The sequence below is a fragment of the Eucyclogobius newberryi genome, unplaced genomic scaffold (assembly GCF_026437365.1).
Source record: "Eucyclogobius newberryi isolate DKJ021-1_F unplaced genomic scaffold, fEucNew1.0.hap1 SCAF_17, whole genome shotgun sequence".
In the NCBI taxonomy this organism is placed as follows: domain Eukaryota; kingdom Metazoa; phylum Chordata; class Actinopteri; order Gobiiformes; family Gobiidae; genus Eucyclogobius; species Eucyclogobius newberryi.
The window spans coordinates 24,844,441-24,862,265 of record NW_027315801.1 but is presented as its reverse complement, the minus strand read 5'-3'; the positions used below and the strand labels follow the sequence as shown (position 1 = coordinate 24,862,265).

At 42.8% G+C, this 17,825-nt stretch overlaps 1 protein-coding gene across 2 annotated transcripts in view; it reads left to right on the top strand.

Moving 5' to 3' along the window:
* The first annotated feature begins 1,078 nt into the window (after nt 1-1,078).
* The window catches only part of prex1 (phosphatidylinositol-3,4,5-trisphosphate-dependent Rac exchange factor 1), a 74,004-nt gene continuing 57,257 nt past the window's right edge, over nt 1,079-17,825 (top strand). For both annotated transcript variants that reach the window (XM_072449563.1, XM_072449561.1), the window contains exon 1: nt 1,079-1,296. In XM_072449563.1, coding sequence (XP_072305664.1) covers nt 1,150-1,296 — 147 coding nt within the window. In that variant the 5' untranslated portion in view covers nt 1,079-1,149. The remainder of the gene's footprint in view (nt 1,297-17,825) is intronic.

The following is a 17,825-nucleotide window of genomic DNA, read 5'->3' as shown; positions in this document are numbered from 1 at the left end:
TGAACATCAATGAAAAGTCCCGGGTCTAGCGCGGCTTTAATTAAATTGTGTAATGCCAACAACAGTGAATAACTTACTCCAATGAAATTGCCTGGTGTGTGATCTTTTAATAAATGTATAGGCCAATTGTTTTGTGAAAGTTAAATAGCAACATGCAGTCCTTTTTTTATGTGCCACTCACACCTTACACACACAGCCACTTTAAGCCATCAGAAGCCACCTGGACTGTACCTTTTAAATCTATTATACTAATATTATAGTTGTTCGCACATGTTTCTAAATCAAAAAAATGATGGCAGCTTCCCCCGAGTCTGGCGTTTGTATCGAGATGTAGCAAAGGCTCAATCCAGCAGGGGGCGACTCCTACCCAGTTTAAAAAAAAGAAAACATGGACACCAACACTGATTCAAGATTCGTCCCGATGTTGGACTGAAATTCACATGTGTAAAAAAAAGAAAGAAAAAAAGACACCTTTAATAGTCTGAACACATGGAGTTTCATAGATCTACGCACAACAACTTTGTGTTCATGAGTTTCAAACGAATGACTGACAAAACAACTTCTGTAAACACCGCTCTTTTTAACTAAACTATGCAAATATCCATTCGGACAATTTAGGCTAAAATTTTGTTTCCTTCTACCCCCTAAACTGTGGCACATTTCAACTTGGCGAGCCCATACCAGATCATAGACCTTATTTGGTTTGCAGAGAGAGTGCTTTTCAATGTTTTGACTCATGAATGAGATTGTTTATGTCCCACTGTCGTCCCGGGTCTTTCCCCCCAAAGCCCCACGTGAGCTGCACATAGATGTGGTGACAGTGCAGCCTGTGACATAATGTGCTCCCGTCACAGGGGCCCGGCGGTGTCCCTTGCGGTGGCCCTTGTAGTGGCCCTTGTGCCTCCCTGCTGATGGATGGGTCCCTCCTCCTCCTCCTCCTGCTCCTCTCTGTGCTCAGTCTGACTCTCAGCTGCTGCTGCTGTGGAGAGCACGCAGCCCGGCTCCGCTCCGCTCCTCTCTCATACTTTTGGTGAACTTTGGAAAGGCTTCGGCCAACACTTCACAGTCAAATGGAGTGACGCTTGCGGAGTGTGGAATATTGTGTAGAAACAAGTGTGACGGTGCTTGCGGGAGATTGGAGTGACCACCATGGAAGAAGAACAAGACGGACATGTGGAGAATGGCATCCACGCCGCGAAAGACTCGGACCGACAACAGCGACTCAGGCTTTGCGTTTTGAACGAAATGATCAACACCGAGAGGGATTACGTCCGGACGCTGCTTTTCCTCCAGTCGGTAAGTGATCACGTCGGCACGTTGCGTCTGGCGGTCCCGAGTCATGAATATGCCCCAAAAAGCTCCATGGTTGCACACAACGCCACAAGAGAACTTCGATAATGTTGTTATATACTTATTTATTGTTTTATGTTGCACTGAATCACCAAGACAACTTCCTATGTTTGATCATTAACAATGGCAATAAACCCCTTTTTCTGATGCTGATTCTGATGAGGCATTTGTTTGGTGCTGCGAGTGGAATACACATACTCAGTGAAAACAAGTGAGGATTTGACACTATTGCGGTATCAACTTTGCGGTTTGCCTTCATCTAATATTCTCTGCTGTAATGGAATATTCACACGCTTCAGTGACTGTCTGAAGTGTATAGACCTGTATGCAACTAGTGTCTGAAGTGTGGATACCTGTATGCAACGAGTGTCTGCAGTGTAGATACCTGTATGCAACGAGTGTCTGCAGTGTAGATACCTGTATGCAACGAGTGTCTGCAGTGTAGATACCTGTATGCAACGGGTGTCTGCAGTGTAGATACCTGTATGCAACGAGTGTCGGAAGTGTAGATACCTGTATGCAACGAGTGTCGGAAGTGTAGATACCTGTATGCAACGAGTGTCTGAAGTGTAGATACCTGTATGCAACTAGTGTCTGAAGTGTGGATACCTGTATGCAACTAGTGTCTGAAGTGTGGATACCTGTATGCAACTAGTGTCTGAAGTGTAGATACCTGTATGCAACGAGTGTCTGTAGTGTGGATACCTGTATGCAACTAGTGTCGGAAGTGTAGATACCTGTATGCAACGAGTGTCTGAAGTGTATAGACCTGTATGCAACGAGTGTCGGAAGTGTAGATACCTGTATGCAACGAGTGTCTGTAGTGTAGATACCTGTATGCAACGAGTGTCGGAAGTGTAGATACCTGTATGCAACGAGTGTCGGAAGTGTAGATACCTGTATGCAACGAGTGTCGGAAGTGTAGATACCTGTATGCAACGAGTGTCGGAAGTGTAGATACCTGTATGCAACGAGTGTCTGCAGTGTAGATACCTGTATGCAACGAGTGTCTGCAGTGTAGATACCTGTATGCAACGAGTGTCTGCAGTGTAGATACCTGTATGCAACGAGTGTCTGCAGTGTAGATACCTGTATGCAACGAGTGTCTGCAGTGTAGATACCTGTATGCAACGAGTGTCTGCAGTGTAGATACCTGTATGCAACGAGTGTCTGCAGTGTAGATACCTGTATGCAACGAGTGTCTGCAGTGTAGATACCTGTATGCAACGAGTGTCTGCAGTGTAGATACCTGTATGCAACGAGTGTCTGAAGTGTAGATACCTGTATGCAACGAGTGTCTGCAGTGTAGATACCTGTATGCAACGAGTGTCTGAAGTGTAGATACCTGTATGCAACGAGTGTCTGAAGTGTAGATACCTGTATGCAACGAGTGTCTGAAGTGTAGATACCTGTATGCAACGAGTGTCTGAAGTGTAGATACCTGTATGCAACGAGTGTCTGCAGTGTAGATACCTGTATGCAACGAGTGTCTGCAGTGTAGATACCTGTATGCAACGAGTGTCGGAAGTGTAGATACCTGTATGCAACGAGTGTCGGAAGTGTAGATACCTGTATGCAACGAGTGTCGGAAGTGTAGATACCTGTATGCAACGAGTGTCGGAAGTGTAGATACCTGTATGCAACGAGTGTCGGAAGTGTAGATACCTGTATGCAACGAGTGTCGGAAGTGTAGATACCTGTATGCAACGAGTGTCGGAAGTGTAGATACCTGTATGCAACGAGTGTCGGAAGTGTAGATACCTGTATGCAACGAGTGTCGGAAGTGTAGATACCTGTATGCAACGAGTGTCGGAAGTGTAGATACCTGTATGCAACGAGTGTCGGAAGTGTAGACACCTGTATGCAACGAGTGTCGGAAGTGTAGACACCTGTATGCAACGAGTGTCGGAAGTGTAGATACCTGTATGCAACGAGTGTCGGAAGTGTAGATACCTGTATGCAACGAGTGTCGGAAGTGTAGATACCTGTATGCAACGAGTGTCGGAAGTGTAGATACCTGTATGCAACGAGTGTCGGAAGTGTAGATACCTGTATGCAACGAGTGTCGGAAGTGTAGATACCTGTATGCAACGAGTGTCGGAAGTGTAGATACCTGTATGCAACGAGTGTCGGAAGTGTAGATACCTGTATGCAACGAGTGTCGGAAGTGTAGATACCTCTATGCAACGAGTGTCGGCAGTGTAGATACCTGTATGCAACGGGTGTCGGAAGTGTGGATACCTGTATGCAACGGGTGTCTGGAGTGTGGATACCTGTATGCAACGAGTGTCTGAAGTGTGGATACCTGTATGCAACGAGTGTCTGAAGTGTGGATACCTGTATGCAACGAGTGTCTGAAGTGTGGATACCTGTATGCAACGAGTGTCTGCAGTGTGGATACCTGTATGCAACGAGTGTCTGCAGTGTGGATACCTGTATGCAACGAGTGTCTGAAGTGTGGATACCTGTATGCAACGAGTGTCGGAAGTGTGGATACCTGTATGCAACGAGTGTCGGAAGTGTAGATACCTGTATGCAACGAGTGTCGGAAGTGTAGATACCTGTATGCAACGAGTGTCGGAAGTGTAGATACCTGTATGCAACGAGTGTCGGAAGTGTAGATACCTCTATGCAACGAGTGTCTGCAGTGTAGATACCTGTATGCAACGAGTGTCTGAAGTGTAGATACCTGTATGCAACGAGTGTCGGAAGTGTAGATACCTGTATGCAACGGGTGTCTGAAGTGTAGATACCTGTATGCAACGAGTGTCTGAAGTGTGGATACCTGTATGCAACGAGTGTCTGAAGTGTGGATACCTGTATGCAACGAGTGTCTGAAGTGTGGATACCTGTATGCAACGAGTGTCTGAAGTGTGGATACCTGTATGCAACGAGTGTCTGCAGTGTGGATACCTGTATGCAACGAGTGTCTGCAGTGTGGATACCTGTATGCAACGAGTGTCTGAAGTGTGGATACCTGTATGCAACGAGTGTCGGAAGTGTAGATACCTGTATGCAACGAGTGTCGGAAGTGTAGATACCTGTATGCAACGAGTGTCGGAAGTGTAGATACCTGTATGCAACGAGTGTCGGAAGTGTAGATACCTGTATGCAACGAGTGTCGGAAGTGTAGATACCTGTATGCAACGAGTGTCGGAAGTGTAGATACCTGTATGCAAAGGGATATCCACAAGTGCTTGAGGCGTCCGTCTGTGTTGATTGTGCTGTGACAGTGAAACAAAACAATGAATGACGGTCACAGTTCAAGCTTCCTTTGCAAATAAATGCATATTCATGAGCATTTGGCCCCACACCTCCTGCAAAGGTCACACTCTCTAACTAATAAGGCCTATGCAGTAAAGAGACCTAACCAACCCAAAGTGTGACATCGAGTTCTTGCCTCAAACGTTCCCACAAAATCCTTGAATCGGGTTGTGTTGTGTATTTGTTCTGTAGCTTTCCGTTGACGTCCTACGCTGGATCCGGCCTTGCGGTGTCAGGTTCTCTCCTCTCAGAAGTGATTTGACATTATTGTGACTGCTTGCAGGGAAATCCCCCTTTTTTGACTTTTGAAAGGTTCAAAGGTTAAGGTCATCTGCAAACCATCACTGCTCTCCTACAAACGCCTCCTCACCACTCATGTTCTGCCCTTTTACAAACGTATATTTCGCAAGGATTCGGCCTGTTCTTGTTTCAACACACCTCGGACCCCCTCTTCTTCTTCCTCCTGCTCTCGTCACATGCTGTAACTTCCTCAACATACATGAAAAAAAGAAAAGGTAGCGTGCGTTCGAAATGTATTTAAAATGCGTTACCTTCACACTGTTGCGTTACGTCACTGTTCAGTTGATCAAACCATCTCGCCGGGCTCTCCCCTCCTCCTTCCCCCAAAGCCCTTCTTCTGGCAGGATGATAAAGTCAGGCAGACCTCCAAAGAGCCATCAGAGAAGTCTGGGTTCCGTTTCCCTGCGGACATCTGAAAGCTGTCAGTGCCACCCACCGCACCGCTTCTTATCAGCGCCGCCATTGTCACTGCGAGAACAGACATATGGTGCAGAGAAATGACGTGAAATTCTAGTTAAAAATCACCTTTCTGACGTTAGCCTCCGACTTTGCCAACGTTCCGATTGTTCTAATCGTTACTTGGTGCTTCCACAAGTCCTTTAACTGTCTTTTCCTCAGTACTCAAAGGAGCTGGAGTCCGTGCTCATGCTGTTAATCTTATTTTCTGAAGGATATACAAGCTGGAAAATGTGTTTTGAATCATTGTTGATGTCAGTTTGTGCTGTTTTTTTTTTAGTTTTTGTTTGTTATATGCAACTTGTAATATTTTATTGATCAGAATGGGGGGAAATGCTTTACAAACATCAACGTTCTACCAATTTCTACCAGTTATTTTGTCATTCATTCAATTCTTTCGGACTTAACTGGACTGAGCGTTTTGGCTTCCTCTGCTGCTGTCCTTTGAGCGCAGATTTGATCCCACTGTGTGACATTTACAGAGCATTTAATATGGCAGTCTGCAGCTTTTGTCACTTTGGTGTTGGGTACATTCGGGGATATTTGGCCTGGATGTCTTGTTATCCCGCTTATCTGTAGACGCCTGTCTCCTATGTCTCCTTCAGCCTCATTGTGCTTTGTCACCTCAACTCCGATCAGAATGGACATTGCCTTCACGTCGCTGACCATCGGCCTTATCTCCTTATCGCCTGTTTATTGCAACCCGCCGCCTCTTCTTTGTGTCTTTGCCCAATCTTCACATCTTCAAAATTGATGGAGAATGACACAAGCGATCGTGGTTATCTGCGTCTAAGCCTTTCTGCATGTCATTCATCCCTTGGCAATTACCAGCGCCAAACGAGCTCATCCAGTGTGTGCTACGGGGAAGCATGGAGGCATGGTGGGAGTACAAGAGGGCGGGAGGGGGTTGGGCTTTTCAAAAGAGGGGATTAGAGGATCACTTTGCTCTTGTGTTATCACCTCGGCATCTTTTTTATCCTTTCAATGAAGTGCTCGGAGGAGAAATGGTATTTTACAATTGCACTGCATAATCTCGTATTGACCTCCGTGTTTGCTTTGGGGTTGGGTGGTTGCTCTGTGCCACTGTTGGAATATGTTTTTCTTCATATTGACTAAACGTTTGTCTTATTAAAAGCGTATAAAAATGTCTGTCAATAGTAATTTCCTGAATATTAACAGTACAGACTTTAAATCATTTCCGGTTATCTTCATTTCTTCCTGAATTCTGCTCCTAAACCTGCTTTTACTGACTCACGCACACTGTTTCACTGACAATGAGAAATAACTGAATCTCAATCTGGCTCAAAGACGTCTTGGCTACAATAAATAAATGTGATTTTAGTTGAAATAAAATTAGAACCTGGAGCCAGAACCATGATAATAGTTTGCCATTCCAAAGACTTTGATCTAATGAATTCTCCATAATAAAGACAAGAATGGAACGATATAGCCATAAGTCTGTTCGTTTTGAGAAGAAAAATGACCAGCAGGGTTTCGCCAGTGCCGCAGGATAATGGGAAACATCTGGAAAGGCTGTGCCCCCCTGCGACCTCAGCTGCAGGCCACACAGTCGGTATACGTTTGTGTGCTGTTGTGCTTTGGCCCCTGTGTACAGTTGTCCAGCCCTCACCTCCTTGCTCATTGTTGACTTAATGTGTCTGCGTTCACCTGCAGCCACCGGTTTACTGAGCAAACAGGAAGACATACAGGAACTCCTCGCTTCCTCCCCCAAAACACAAACCCTTCTACTTGTTTTCATCGTTTTTTTTCTGTGTGTGCGCGCCTTTCTCTCTCCCCAACCCTGCCCGAGCGGTGGGAAAGACCAGCCTCATGTTTCCCTGCTCTAGGGGGGTATAAATAGCTTCAGATTCTAAAGAGTCATCCCGGCCACAACGCCAGTGGTTTCAGCTCACTGCAACACCAGCCGATCTGAAGTCAGACGAATACGAGGGTGCATTACGTCTGTAGCTCGAGTAACAGAGCGCTAGCAGCGGGTAGACACCGTTACTTGTCAGGATTTTATTATTACTGGCCTTTAAACTCTCACTTGGCGTTTTGTAAGACATGGGAGACCTGACACTGACACTCATCAAGCAGCTCGTAACTCCCTGAATAATAAAACCAACCTCACAAGTGGCCGTCTGACGTCTTGGTTGAAATTGCACTCATTTGTGAAATGCATTCCACTTTTATTATCCGGGGAGTCTTAACGCGCTGTACCTGGATTCTTCAAACTAGATGAACGGTCATGTTTTAATGCTTTCTTCAGCAGAAAGTCTAAACAGGTGAGATCAAAGCCTTAGTGGGACAAGTTGATCCATACTTTTGTATTGACCGTCGGCTCCAAGGGCTGTCCATCACCCTGCTTTACCTTTATACAATCAAGGTGAAGCGTTCAACCTCACCTCTCTTTTCCCCTGTGTTTGCGGATGGAAGAGTTTCATTATCATACTTGGAAATACTCCAATCAGTTGAGTGTCGATATAATGCTTTTACATTGAGTTCCACAGGCTCCAGACACACCCATAATTGAGGTTTATCACTTGGGGCTAAAATCTCGAGTGGTTCAAAGATTTCACAGAGTTCCAAGACGGCACTAGCTTGATATTTGGCTGCAAGCTGCACATTTTCTGCTTCACAGTATTTAGTCTTTATCCAAATGAAGTCTGCACATTTCACAGTCAAATCGCTGTTTCAGTTGGGGCCATTATCAAATTACATTAATCGAAAACCAACAATTATGTTCAGAAATAAATGGGATTCTTCTAATAGTTCTTGGAGTGCTTTTCCATGTGCACTCTGAACAAAATCCTGCTAGTCTGTTTACATCACACAAATCTAATTGTAATCGCAATGATTGTCTGAAAGATAAATAAAATCTAATCTGATTTATTTCCTTGCTGTTATTTTCGACCTGTCTCTTGCTATTTTTGGCTCAACTTGCACTTTTTTCCTCGCTGACAATCCTTCAAACAAACTAGCGTACACACCTTCCTTTTGTGCACGCTGCTGCTCATTTCAGGTACCACTTTGAGCCAATCAATCCCACTCTCCTAAATGCCCCCCTTGCAGAGCCACTTAAGCCTTGGTCACACTGCCAAGTAGCCGGAATTGTTACAAGCTGTTTGATAAAGGGGCCTCGATGTGCCACTTTTCAACTTAATCTGTTGCCTTTTTAGTCATGTGTGTTGATAAGCCATTTCTTCGAGGCATAAGACTGTTGGAAGAATTCAAAGTATTCGAGTTAACAAGTCTAAACCACTGTAACACCCGGAGGCATGATGTCAAAAAGGGGAAAAAAATGCATTCTCGATGTCGGTCACACTGGGCGTTAACACCATTTGAAATACGTGTTCAGTTCAGAGCATGGGCTTTGATGTGGTTGAGATGTAGTGTTATGTATTCAGAAAAGTGTGCTCTATACAAATCACTTACTTTTTGCATTCTGTGGGGAGACAAGGACGCATTGTAGAGCTTAACAGAGCCCAAAATGTACTGTACGTTGATATAAGATAAGATAATCCTTTATTGTCCACACATGGGGATATTTCATATATCTTTACTCTTTTATTTTGATTAATTAACAGAAATGGATGTGTAATGGCAAGTTGGACTACACATTTCATTAAAACATAGTCAACATGATTATATTTAAGATTTAACAAACATGTTTGCCTTTCCCCTCCAGTCTGACAATTTTGGTGACGTTTATAATAGTACGTTCTGGTTTTACATAAGTTGTAGATATGACATAACTGTTATCCCATGAACAAGAATCAAAATCCCTGTAAATTAATCAATAGTTATGATTTGATTAATAATAATAGCACATTTTATTTTGTCGGTTTTGTGTAAATAGTTCCTGTGTTTTTTGGATGACAGATTATTAATTTTTTCTTCACAGATTGCTACTTGACTGATGTAAAACTATGATAAAAGTTTACCACAGATTCTATCCCAACAAATAAAGTCATATTATTTAGAAAAACTTGAGAACCTGTCCCATGCACTTTAGACTCTGGCTGTCCTGGCGTGACCCTTTTGAGTTTTAGGGGTTGGTTTGAGTAATGGTATATTCAAGTGTGAACAACTAGGGGACAAACTACTTCACTTAGGATTCGAGTTACAAGGAAATCTATAGAACACCCACGGAACTTGGAACTGTCCAGGCCTATGAGTGCAGCTTCAAGATATATCGCAATAAAAACACATTTAACTGGTCAGCAAAACGTGAAGGCAGCTTTTTGATAATCGTAAGAGCTGTACTTATACTGTGACATTTTTAGAAGCAAAGATAAATCTTTTTGCTTCAATCTATGTAATCTATGCATCTCAATACACATTAAAGGGTTAGGGATATTTTTAAGTTTTTTTCGTAAAGGAATTTTAAGATAGATTAGAGAAAGATTAGGCAATGCGGATTAAAGAATATTAAAGATTTCACTGATGTTTGGTCATGGTGTAAGCAATCATATAATATTTGAATAATTGTTGAATCTGGCTGTTTTTTTATTCTGAGACACTGAAATTTGATATTGTGACATCCCGAGCTGCAGTTACTGTTTAGATGACATAATTTTTTCTGCAAACTACAAAATATGATGGTGTGTAGGACCCGACCGATATGGGTTTTTGGGGGCTGATCATATGCTGTTTGGAGGTGCCGATACATTCAGTATTGTAAAATAAATAGTTGGCGGCTGATTTATAAAAAATGTGTTGAGCTCTATTCATTATAAATTGGGTTTATTAAGGTGACATTTATTGTTAATTTGCCTCTTAACCGTAAGTTTTAACGGCTGAACGTTTGTTTGAACAACATTCTTTTTGATAAACTATTAAAGTGAATTAATGAGCCTAAAGTTGCGGCGAGCCTAAGTAATCCATGCGCCCCGTGGTAATTAATGTGTTAATTCTGACCATTAACGCCTCGCTCGTTTACATCTCAATGTGAGGCCAGTAAACACATATGCAGCCAGAATCACTTTACAGTAGCCAATGAGAGCACAGAGGAAATGTTTACAGTGTTGTGTTGGCACTTCATGGGGTGCATACCTAATATTCCCCAGGACCTATGTTCCCTGGTCCCTATGTTCCCCCTTTTCTATGAACGAGAGTACTACAATAACTCATATTTGAAAAGGTCCCGGTATTCCCTGGTATGTCCATTCCATGCATGTTGTTGAATGATGTTGTCTTGAATCTCCTCAAATGATAGAATAGGCTCCTGGTTCAACTACATATACGGTTCCACATCCCCAATAGTTGTGCATAAATGTATGGTTTAGCAGCATAACATATAGCGGCATATCCAGCCATTGTGCAGGTCCCGGGGAATATAGGGCTGATCTTCACTTCATGAGCTAAACTAAAGTGTACAATAGAAATGAAGCATCAAAGCAGAGACATTTACAACTCTCATCACTCAGACAGGCCACCTCAGATCACAACTCTTCCAAAATAAGATTTATTTTAATCTTGACTTCAAACGATTGTCCGTAGTGATTATAATCCCGCATGTTGCTGTCGACTACAGCAGCAGCGGCGTGTGTGCTGCCGTTACCTGACCAGAATCTTCTCTGACTCTCTGACTCTTTACTCAAAAATAAGTCTTATGTTGTCACTCGTGTGAGCTGTGATGAAGTTCACTTTTATTATTGAGTTTGTAGCCGAGTTCAGAGTATCTAAATCCAGCGCCGCCTCAGTCAGAGCCATGAATGGTCATAGTGCACACAAACAGGAGGGTCACTCTGGAGCCGCAGCTGCACTACAGCATCCCAGACACACAACCAGACTACTGCAAGAAATGGAGCTGCGCTACATTAATCTGTCAGTATTCTAGAGAGTCTAAGTTTTAAAATAATGTATAACATGCATATGTGGAATATCAGCCGACAATATCAGCCAACCGATATATCCTATTAGTATAACCTGTTAACCCTGTATTTTAAACATCTACAAAAATGTTTGGAAATACGTAATCATTATTTTTATTTTTTATTTATTATTAGGCCCGAGCGCCACAAGCTGGCGAGAGGCCTATTAATCTCGTAAGGCCGTGCGAAGCACGGCTGCGAAAGTGCGCACGAAATCGAGCGCGAAGCGCTCGCCCACTTCCAAACACTCACTAACGCACTCCTTCACTCACGCACGCCCCGTGCATACTAATTAGTAGTAGGAAAATGGAACATTACCGTTGTAAATGGGCGAAGCCCATGCAAAAGTGCGCACTAAACGAGCACTTTATATTGGGATGTATATCGCCATCATCATCATATATATAAAGCACTCATTTGCCCTAAGTAGCTCACGAATACGTTCCCCATCTCTTACATGTTCCGTGCATATAAACATGTAATGCAAAAATTGAACATTATTACTGTAAAGAGGGCCAAAAACACAAAGTGGGGGGAGCCCACTCAAAATTAACGAAAGTACCCGTCAGTGACCAGGGACCCACACCATGAAGTAGGAAAGCGCGAGCGCTTTCCGAAAATGTATAGTTTATGATATTTGATAAATGGGAAACATTGTTTTCGCATCGGAATATTATTCTTTCTTCTTCTTCTTCTTCTTTCTTCTCGGGACCAACCCCCCTATTTTTCACCCAGTGAACATTGACAAAAGTCACAAAAATTTGCACACCTCTAAAAATCGTGCCTCTCTACATTCTGGCTATTTCCCTTTTGTAAAATAAAAAAATTGGCGCGTCAGCGCCCCCAAATGTACCAAAAATGCATTGAGAGATAGGAAATGACCCAAAAAAATCTGATCGTAGAATCATGAAATTTGGCGCAGAGGTAGATGGTGACAAGAGAAGTAAAAAATATTATTACGGCAACGCCGTCCGCCCAACCAAATGTCGGCCATATTGGTTCAAAAATGGCTAAGCAGGACTTGGGAGTTTTTCACGTCATACTTTTACGAACTCCTCCCAGGGCGTTGGCTCTAAAAAGCTGAAATTTGGTGAAAATGCTACTGAGGAGTGGGACATCAAAAGTTATTCAAATTACATTGATACCTGTCACGGTCTCTGTGCGGCGAAGCCGCAAACTTTAGCTAGAATTTCAGAAATCTCCCAAATTTAACATTTCTGCCGTTTGCGCAGATAAAGTCCGAATTGCGTCAAATTAGAATCAGTTGTTAAACTCTTTGCGCTAAACGTACTTGAAGTGAAATAAATTAATTTGGCACCACAGCGCCCCCTACAGATTTTAAATGGAGGTTAAATGTTTAGTTTTGCGAAATTTTATGAAATTTGACACACAACTCAATTTTAGCATCCCCATCAAAAAAGTCAATGAGACCCATGTCATAATTGTTATGGTTTTGCCGTAGCGATGACCAAAACCTCCCATGTTATTCCAATGGGGAAATCGCCAGAACATGTTTACACTTTAGACTTTCACAAACTCCTCCCAGGGCGTTAGCCCTATTAACCTGAAATTTGGTGAGACTCATCTTCAGGGGTGAACCGTCAAAAGTTATTCACATTTTTATTCAAAGAGTCACGGTGTCTGTGCGGCAAAGCCGCACATTTTGCCAAGAATTGAAAATAAAATTGCTTTTTGATGGTAAAACAAAGGGGAGAAGATGTGACAGCGTCACAGATTCAGCAGTAGGCGTAATAAAAGGACTATTGGGGCGTGGCGGCGGTGTGGCGAGGGCCGATCATTGCCGCTATATTTATTATTACTTTTTAAAAAAACACATTTATTTCCCAAATCTAGCAGTTCTACTCTCAACTCGTCTGTGATGTGCCAAATGCTGACATGCGCCTCCCTACAGACTGAAATAGAATATAATACTTTGATACGTTGTCTTGATTTGGAACAGTGTGCCTATGAGATCACTAATGTGGTCTGCAGGATTATGACTTCATCAATGTCCAAATAAGTATGTTTGTGTGGACTGAAAAGATGTTGAGATCTGCTTGAGTTATGTACAATGCCAGTCAAGCTTCAAGAAGATGACCCTTCTCCCATTGTAATATTTTAATGTAAGTTAGATATTGATATTTGTAACAGCTGTGAGAAACTTTAAAGTTTTTTCCCTCAAAACTGGACATTTACTTAAAACTTAAAAATGATTCCAGCTGTTGTCTCTTAGATTGTCCGTTCTTGTGAAGTGGTGACGGAGCAGGCATCAGGCCAGAGATTAGACCGTCCGAAGAGCTGTGGTCAGCCTCCCTCCAGCGCTTCCTTACACAGATTTAAGCTGGGATTGCAGCCTAAAATGTTTGTTGGTCTTGTCAAACACAACCAGATGTGCAGCTTTGTCAGGGGTCACAGGCACTGCACAGCGGGATCAAGTAAGCAAAGACAACTTAAACAGTTTGTGTGACAACTATCTTAATAAATGGATTGCAACAAAAGGAGAAGAAATTCTCTTATAAGTTTTAAAACATTTATTTTTCTTTGTTCATGTGTCTAGAGGTCACTTATATCTGGATATGTGGATTTGTAATTAATTGTGATTGCAATTAGCAATTTTGGTTTTAAAGCAGATTTGAACAAATCCTAACAACTAAAGTAATGCAAGATGTAATGCAATAGTAATCACATGCATTTCCACTTGCACAGAAAATCTTCACTGTGCCCAAAATAAAAATCTAACCTGAAGGGAAAATAAACTAAAGACATATATACAGTGATTGACAGGCAAGGGTGGACTGATGGATAAATGGGCCGGTGTGGGCCAAGCTGTAGAGGAGGCGAGCCCCATCAGCTCCTGCCTTAGCTGCCCTGACTAGAGACCTATGACGGACAGGATTTCTCACGGGTTAAATGCTGCAGGATCAGGCGGATTTGCGTGGCCTCGGGCGGGAGCGCCCTTGTCCCACTGCAGAGTGGTGATACGGGGCAGTGCGTGCGGTGTATGCATGTGCGTGAAAGCACGTGATCACTCGCTCTAACAGAGGACCGAGCAGAAGGAGAAAACAGGAGGAGAGCTCTGCGTCAGGTAGATGTAGCCTATTATCACAGGACACTTTACCTTGCGAGTAGAACAACCCTGGTGAAACTTTATGAATGAGGCTCAGCATAATGCGAGAGGCGTGACCACTGCGCAGTCTGTGAATGAGCTTTTTGGTGTCTCCCTCTGAACAGTTTGAACTTTTGTGAACTTTCTAACATTCTGTTTGGAGATGGAAAAGGTTAATACATTTTTGGAAAAATTCTGGGCAAAAGATAAACATTTCCATGGAGACAAGCAGGTGGCATGCCCTCCACTAAGCCAAATTATGGGTCAGGTTTATGGAAAGGCAAGTCCGCTGATAGTAAGGATGCACAACCTTAATAAAATAAATGCTGTGTTTTAGTTTATTCTTTGGCTGCAATCTTACGTGGTGGGACATTAATATCCACCTTTTTGGTAAGAAGTCGTCAGGGATGGTTTCTGGAGTCCAGAATGTGGCTCTGAGCGGCTTCATGTCTGCCAGGAAGCTGTTCACATGACACACAGCAACAAAGAAGAAATACCACACACATTCACATCGGCCTGCCAAGTGGGCCTCCATTGTTGCTTGTTGGGGGCTCTCGGTGCTCTCAGTTTCAAGTGTGTAACCGGGAGAAAGCTAACTCGCTAAGTGCTGTTGTTTTGCTCATCATCATACTTGTTATTTCACTTTCTTATTTCCACTTATTGCGTTGGGAAAACTGTTGGAGAATGTTCACGAGGGCTGGGGGACCTTTCCATTTAGGCATCTGTACAATGTGCTGACACGTTTGCCAGCTAATGAAGCATATTAAAAGCTTGAGTCATACATGTGAGGAAAACTTTGTTCTCACTCACTGACAGGGAGCGATGTAGGAAATGGCGTAATGATTTGGCGTGACAGAGACAGCCCCCCACCCCTCTCCTGCTCCTCTTGGATTTGAGGACTTTGCCTCCAGCTGTGATTTATGACATACTGAAGTGCACATCGGGTGAATATGCTTTTGACATTCAACAAAAGGAGGATTCTTACAACAGACAGATTCTGCTGCAGATTGCGCTCAAGATAAAGGCAAGATTATTTTTGGTGTGTGCATTTTTGTCATTAGACACTGCCACATCAGAAGCTTAGAATGTAGGTCAGTTGCATCATAATTTGGAAGTCTTCAGAACTTTATATTCCTGAGGTCCTGTTTGCTCCTGTTATCTTACCTGCCAGGTTAAATATGGGCAGCACTGAAATACTGACTGATGTATGCAATTAATACTATTGCCGGTAAGTGTTTTCAACCTTTGTTTGTCTGACACAATTTAACCGCCCTTGTTACTGCTTTATCTATCAGACGTGAACAGCTGTGGGGAGCTTCAGGTTGCAGGGGGCTCACTCAACAGCCCTAACAGCAGTGCTAACCTTACATGTCTAGTTGTCCAGATGGTCCCGGCAGTCTGTTTATGATGTCTGCAGATCAGCATTAACCAGAGGAGACTGCTATGTACAATGGAGCAGGACAAAGTTTAGCCAAACCGTGGTGTCTTCTCAGAGGCCCAAAATGATGGAACACACTGCCAGAGCACATCAGAAACTGTAACAATTACTCAAACTTCAAAACAGTTCTTAAAAATTCATGGACCCACAGCTGATCTTATGCTTTCACTGTAAATACCGTAATCTGTTTTCTCTGTAACGCCTCAGATCTGTGGACATGTCTGTTAGGTTTATGTCTTGTAATGTCAACTAGTCTGTTGTGTGAATGTTTAGTGTTTTTTTTTTTAACTTTAGGACAACAGATGAAGTTTAGCATATTTATGTTAAAGCTGTTGTTTACACATTGGGTATTGTGCACTGTCCTTATTCAAATAAATACATCATTTAATTAATTCATAAGATAAATGTCAAGTTGCATAAAGACCTAAAAGAAGTGAGACAAATATTGACAATATTGTTTGTCAAAAGTATGGAGAGTCTATTATCATCGAGTTTGAAATGTTAGTATCATTACAGCACTACTAGTGTTAAAGATTAATGTTTATTTAAATGATTTATTTAGAACTGTCAATTGTGTTTGTCCTCAGTCCGTGTGAGCCCCTCAAAGTGCCCTGGAGTTTAAAGTCCTTGAAAGCGGAAGTGAATGAGAGAGAAAGTGGACTAGATTCAAAGAAGACTTTGTGTTGTGGTGATTGGCTCAGTCAGAAAGGGTTTCTCTGGGAAGCTGGAGGGAGGTACTGATTGGAGGGGGCGAGATGTTAATTACAGCATCAGAGGGAGGCGAGCTCAGGTCCCACATTGTGGCAATGCCACAGGCCATTCTCTGGCTGTGCAGCCTGGGCCACAAAAAGGGGATTTCTTCATTTATTTATTCAATTTCATGCCATGTCGACCCCTAAATGGCCCCTGCAACCTCTCCAGAACGGCCCCGTGCCACCCTATCCTCTTCATAAAATAGGGACACTTAATTGATTCATTGTTTTGACTGGTTGTTTTATCTAAGATGAGATGCTCTTTATAAATGTTAAGGGTCTGAGCTGAAGGAAAAAAATTGTGGATGTGGGAACGAATCAGATTCTCAGGGCCCATTAAAAACCACTGTGTCGGAAGAATGATCCTCTTTGGCTACTTGGAACATATTTTAGATGGCCTTAGTGTGGATTAATGCCACAGTCTACTGTATGTGGCATCAACAGTCGGCCAATGCTTTCACTTTGAACATGTTTTATTAAATTATGAATAGGTGACATTGTTTCAGTGTGTACAGTCACAATTAATACAGCATTTGGACAGGAATGAATGGCTGTGGCTGAGACCATTCGCAACATACTGTAATGTTCCGGATTACATGTGAGGAAGTGCAGTTTTAGCAATAGTTTAAATGGACACGCTATGACTGACTGCACGAGACTTTCTGTCATGTTGTAACTCATCCTACGTTTGTCCCATTTCCACGCTTGCGCTGTAGTTTTCTGACATTACACAAATCATTTCTCCGTTTTTGCTCAATGAAGGAACATTTCAGGTTACCCCTAACCTGTGAGCCAAGCATTCGAGTAACTTTGTTTTTTGTAGTTGGCTTGAAGAGTGGTAGATGCAGACAGGGCAGACGTGAGGGCAGCAGGTCTCTTACTCGCTGTCCACTGAAGCGAACACAGAACCAAGTGTAGCATATGGTCTGTCTGTAACCTCACTTTACTGTCTAGAGCCCCTTCTCGCACTGGTAACCACACAGTGAGCAACCAGCCCCCAAGCCAAGTCATCCCTTTGACCCAAGCGCTGGCCATAACAGGAAAGGTTCTACTTCTATGTTGAAGATCACTAGTTCAGGACTACAATGTACGTTGTTATGTAGCGTTATAGTATATTGGACACTTCACTTAGATGGGCCATTCCTCTTTTTCAAACATGATATTGACAAATTACAAAAGCTGTATTTTCATTTTTATGGATGCGCAGAGATTTTCTTTCTTGTAGACAAAATCCAAATCTCATGCTGATGTTTTTGTCATGGATGGAACCCCCTGTTATGAAG